Source organism: Gorilla gorilla, chromosome 11, assembly GCF_029281585.2.
Source record: "Gorilla gorilla gorilla isolate KB3781 chromosome 11, NHGRI_mGorGor1-v2.1_pri, whole genome shotgun sequence".
Lineage (NCBI taxonomy): Eukaryota > Metazoa > Chordata > Mammalia > Primates > Hominidae > Gorilla > Gorilla gorilla.
The window spans coordinates 57,337,428-57,343,427 of NC_073235.2; the positions used below are offsets into that span (position 1 = coordinate 57,337,428).

At 34.0% G+C, this 6,000-nt stretch overlaps 1 protein-coding gene across 2 annotated transcripts in view; it reads left to right on the forward strand.

Annotated features, from left to right (window-relative positions):
- Window positions 1-3,916, forward strand: part of KCNJ3 (potassium inwardly rectifying channel subfamily J member 3) — a 159,873-nt gene extending 155,957 nt beyond the window's left edge. For both annotated transcript variants that reach the window (XM_055380190.2, XM_019022822.4), the window contains one exon: window positions 300-3,916. In XM_055380190.2, the coding sequence (XP_055236165.1) occupies window positions 300-305 (6 nt within the window). In that variant the 3' untranslated portion in view covers window positions 306-3,916. The remainder of the gene's footprint in view (window positions 1-299) is intronic.
- The last annotated feature ends 2,084 nt before the right edge of the window (window positions 3,917-6,000 follow it).

The window sequence follows — 6,000 nt, forward strand, 5'->3', positions numbered from 1 at the left end:
TGTATGTTCTGAGATTATTCTATGCTACTTTTGCTTTTGGTTTGTGGTTAATATTTAGGTAATGATGCATTATCCTTCAGACATGAATAGTATCATCACCCTGTGTTTTTTGTTGAAAGAAAGTATATGTATCAAAGCTATTAACTTAGAGTACAACTTTTAATCTATTCTATTATTCAGGCTTCAGATAAACAGTCCAAAACCTAGATAAGAAAGTGAAATGAATTATTTAGGCCAAACCGGCTTTACATGTGCTTCCACTATGCATAATTTATCAAGAATTTTCTCTTTTCTTGTAGGGATGACTTGTCAAGCTCGAACATCATATACTGAAGATGAAGTTCTTTGGGGTCATCGTTTTTTTCCTGTAATTTCCTTAGAAGAGGGATTCTTTAAAGTTGATTACTCCCAGTTCCATGCAACATTTGAAGTCCCCACCCCACCTTACAGTGTGAAAGAGCAGGAGGAAATGCTTCTCATGTCGTCCCCTTTAATAGCACCAGCCATAACTAACAGCAAAGAAAGACATAATTCTGTGGAATGCTTAGATGGACTAGATGATATTACTACAAAACTACCATCTAAGCTGCAGAAAATTACTGGAAGAGAAGACTTTCCCAAAAAACTCTTGAGGATGAGTTCTACAACTTCAGAAAAAGCCTACAGCTTGGGAGACTTGCCCATGAAACTTCAACGAATAAGTTCAGTTCCGGGCAACTCAGAAGAAAAACTGGTATCTAAAACCACCAAGATGTTATCTGATCCCATGAGCCAGTCTGTGGCTGATTTGCCACCAAAGCTTCAAAAGATGGCTGGAGGAGCAGCTAGGATGGAAGGGAACCTTCCAGCCAAATTAAGAAAAATGAACTCTGATCGCTTCACATAACAAAGCACTCCCTTAGGCATTATTTAATGTTTGATTTAGTAATAGTCCAATATTTGGCGATGAGGTAATTCTCCCCAAGGAATCTGAAAGTATATTTTCCTCCCAGTTCTACAAGCATATTTGAGAACCCTTCCTTTCCCAAGTATTGCTAATGTGCAGAAAGCAACAGTTACGGAGGGAGGACATCATAAGGAAGTTATTAACGGGCATGTATTATCACATCAAGCATGCAATAATGTGCAAATTTTGCATTTAGTTTTATGGCATGATTTATATATGGCATATTTATATTGTATATTCTGGAAAAAAAATATATATATATATATATATATTTAAAGGGGAGATACTCTCCCTGACATTTCTAACATATGTATTAAGCCAAACATGAGTGAATAGCTTTCAGGGCGATAAAACTAAATATATGTCTGTGTGTGTGTGTGTATGTATACACACATATACATATATATACACATACATACACATACATACATACATATATATCTGATAAAATTGTGATGTTTTGTTCAAAGTTGTAGTTCTTGTGCATGTTTACTTTATTAGAGTAGGAAGGCTACTGGCATTAATTATTAATACCAAATATTTTAGCCTTAAATTTTTGTCATTTTAAAATCCGATTTAATGTTTTCTGCTGTTTAAGGTCTTGGGAGGCTTTCAATTGTATTTTATATGAGAGAATCACACAAGTTTGTGCTATCTATGGCCCTGCAAAAATATAACCATTACATGTTTAAATTGTAAATTTTACAGCATACCAGTACTCAGTATAGCATTGAACATTTCTTATGATTTTTAAAAGTTGCTAGTACTGGGGAGAAATAATTGTTGATTAATTTGAGAATTATTCCTTTCCTAGACTAATTAAAATCTGGAAATCTGTTTTGTATATGATCTAATACAAAGATGAGCTCTGAACAAACACTGAATCATGTTAATAGACAGTAGCCAAGTTATATTGAATATATCAGAATCTGTGTGAAGTTACACAATTAATTGTCCCTGTTTCAAACTGAGTAAATTGGAAACATTTTCATTCTTTTTCTGGAAATTTTGTCCATTTTAAAAACCAATCATTTTAAGAAGACATGACAATGCAATGAAACAGATGATAAATATTTATGCTTAAAATATGTATGTCTAATTGAGTCTCTTTTTTATTCTGTTTTCTTGTTTATGGCATTTGTTGTAACAGGATAGACTTTTTCCTCACCTAGGGAACCTATCCCGTGCCTGTCACTTATAGTTCAGGAGGAAGATTTTGCACAGACCAGAGAGAAATTAAAATTAGATAAATTGAAGATATCTTACACACAGTTTTTTGGTGAACACTGATTTTATTGGTGTCTTGGATCCCTAGTCTACCCAAATAATTTTAACAGTACTGTTTTTTCTAATCCTGAAGTCTGATATTTATGACTCATTAGCAGGAATCAAAACTAGTGATCAGTAGAACACTTTCAAAATAAAAATTTGGAATGCAGACTTTTATGAAAATTTAAAAGTGCTCCTTAACAGAATATCATGGGTTTTCCTATAAAACTTCTTTAAGTATTGTAATTTAAGTCTGCCCCAACTTTAAAAAAAATTCTCATTAATATGTCAGTCATTAATTGCTAGTTTGGGCTCTCATTATTTCCTGTTTTTTAACAATTTTTTTGTGATAATTTTATTATTGGCAAATTAATACATCAACACTTAAATCATTGACTATAATAATACCTTCTGGCTACCTCTGTATCAACCAAATTCTGTAGGTGCAAACATATACCAGGGAATTCTTACTGGCAAAATGATCAATCTGGAGTGTGCATCCACTGTGAATGGAGCAAATTGCCCTATACCCATTGATAACCAAGCTTTCTTAGTTTGCAGATGTAGGAAACAAAATAGTGACAGAGAGAGAAGGGGGTCCAAGGGCATGGTATATTTATCAGCAGTGGAAAAAAAGTGCGTAGATCATTTAGTCCAAGAACTTAAAACTAAATAGAGCCATAATTTACTTTGGAGAGTCATTTTAATTTGTCTTTGGTACCAAGGAGAAGACGGAACCAAAAACAAACTCTCCAAGTATATTCACACATTCAACAAAATTTTTGCATGCCTTCTATGTCGTAGGCATTTTTAGTTCCTGGGGATTTGGACATGGCTAAGTCAGAGAAGGCCATTGCTCACCATGAACACTGTATACCGGAAGGAGAGTGGGGAGGAGACAAAAAACAAATAAGACCACTTCAGACAATCAAAGTATCAGTTAAGAGAATGAAAACAGGCCTGACTCAGTGGCTCACGCCTGTAATCCTAGTACTTTGGGAGGCGGAGGTTGGGGGATCACCTGAGGTCAGGAGATCGAGACCAGCCTGGACAACATGGTGAAAACCCGTCTCTACTAAAAATACAAAAATTAACTGGGCATGGTGGCAGGCACCTGTAATCCCAGCTACTGGGGAAGCTGAGGCAGGAGAATCGCTTGAACCTGGGAGGCAGAGGTTGCAGTGAGCCAAGAATCTGCCACTGCACTCCAGCCTGGGTGACAGTGCGAGACTCCATCTCAACATAAAAAAAAAAAAAAAAAAGAAAAAAAAAAGAATGAAAACAGGGTAACATAATGCAAAGTAACTGTGTGGAATAAAAATTGATTATTTTAGAAAATGTGACTGGCTTAGGACGGGGATAATATGTGAACAGAAATCTATCTCATGAGAAAGTGCTACTGTTGTCAAAATTACCTTATCTGAGTGAATGGTATTTTTTTTAATCTTTTCCACACATGCGTGGGAAAGGTATGATTTCTGCATGTAATTGCAGTTTAACCCTTATTTCTAGGTTGATCATAGGTCCCAGTTTACCCAGGAAAATTCCAGTTTATACCTGTTGTACCTGTGTAATTATTGGTAGCACTCCCTTTCACTCTTACAATGTCTTGGTTTGGATGATATATGGTGAAGTTTTTGTTGAAACTAAATTATGAAGTCTGATATATTTGGATAAAAATAAAGAATTGCTTTTCTTCTCCTTTTGCTGATTTTTTGACACATCATTCTAAGCAAAATCATCTCAGCTTCATATATTTCAGCCTGAAGTACTTCTTACCAAAGTTATTTCATGTAACATTTGTTCAATATGTTCGTGACATGTCTTTCAGTAACGAAAAGTTACGCATTTTATTGAATGAATAAAAACCTAACCTCTGCTATTTCCATTTCTGGAAGTTGTAAGAGCTCACATTAAAGAGAGTAAAAGTCAATTTAAGCCAAGATCATTTTCAAGCCACCAATGTCATGGCTATTGGAAAGGAAAACCTAATGTGATCATTGAACTGAATAACTCTACATAACAAGTGGAAACTAGAACTTTTTTATAGCATTTTCATGATATAGGTCCTGTTATAGTAAGATATTTCATTCTATTTATCAAAATGGTGTAAATAAAAGAAAATTATTTTGATAATGCTTATCTTCAGTTTAAACATTCTTTTCAGAAATATATAAATACACTTTTGTAAATATATACAAAATGAAAAATAAGGATATTTTACCATTAATTATTTCTGAAAGATTCTTAAGCTGTTTTAAATTTATCTATATATGGCTTAAAATATTATGAAAAGAGCTTTTTTGTTGGGACAAAATGGCTCATAATACAGTATTTCTACTGGAGGAAGACTGGGGTCATGGGAAAGCTGGCTTACATTCTATTAGTTCTTACATTCTTCAGAATTTATGTTCGAATTACATTGTACATATTTAAATTAGCATCAACCTAATTCCATTTTCTGGCATGAAATCTATAATTATTTAAGTGTAAAAGGTCATTTAGATTCAAAAATATAAACTCATGTATTCAATACTGCAAGTTCAATTTTATAAAAAACGGTATTAAACTTTTGAAACATGATTGGGTTTAATTTTTAGTGTTCTCATCCTTTTTGCACTCTTCACCACTTAATTATTCACATTTCTTGACTCAGTTTGTTTATCATAAGACTCTTAATTCCTGAAAGGCAATCATTAAATTCATCACAAGTCATTCCTTGATAATTCCTTTTATTTTGGCTGCTTATTGGTAAGATGCTTCAGCAATACCAAACGTCAGCTTAATAATGCAGATACTCAGGACCTGCATTTCTTGGAGGAAGCTTCATGGTTATCCTACCCCTTGCTGAACCAGTGTTTTAAAAGCTACAGTAAGTAAAGGAGACAAACGCATAGTTATTCTAATTTTGTTTAAATATCTAATCATCTTTTAATAAAGCATTCAGTTGCTTCACCTGTGTTTCACAGAAAACTGTGTTCTTAATCTTGGATCAGATGAGTTTTGTGATGTGTAATGTGCCCAACCCCCAGGCACCTCAGAGAATTAATTTAGAAAAGCTAAGCCGCTGCAGCTTCTGACCTAGTAGAGTTCCGTACAGATGGTCTTTTATCATTTAGTAGAATTGTTAGGGTTGTTCCTCAAAATATATTTTGTTGTTGTTGTTGTTGTTGTTTACAATTTTCTTCTGGACTTTCTTGTTGCTTAAAGGTCTATTATATGTCTGAATGCTGTGTTTTCAGAGAGGAGGATGTTTGCATATTCTCTTTAACTTAGATATTCTCCAGTTTCACTGTGATTTCTTTGGGATTTTTAAATCTACTTGTAAAGATTTTTTGAAATTATAGCTGTTTCAGAATATCTGGGCTTTTTATGACCAATAGATGCTATAGAGCACAAATACTGTAGGACCTACTATATTCTCCTTGTTTACAAAGAATCAAATCCATGCTTCTATTTATCCTCTCCCAGCTCTGAATGTGTCAATCATGTACATGGTGACTTGCACACATTATTTATATATTAGAAACAACTCTGCATGGTAAAGATCATCCCTATTTTACACTTGAAGAAACTTATTCTCAGAGAGGCTGTTTAGCGGGTTTTTAATTAAATCCACAAACATGGGGTATAGTCTCTGCTCCCTGGAAGTATAAAGAATGAAGAGAATCCCTTTTAAAAACAACTGCATATTCCAGAAAATTTGGATGCATGAACATAAATATTCAATGACTGTGTGCAATGGCTTCTAACCTAACAGAATGTCTTGTGCAATGGAGTTTGCA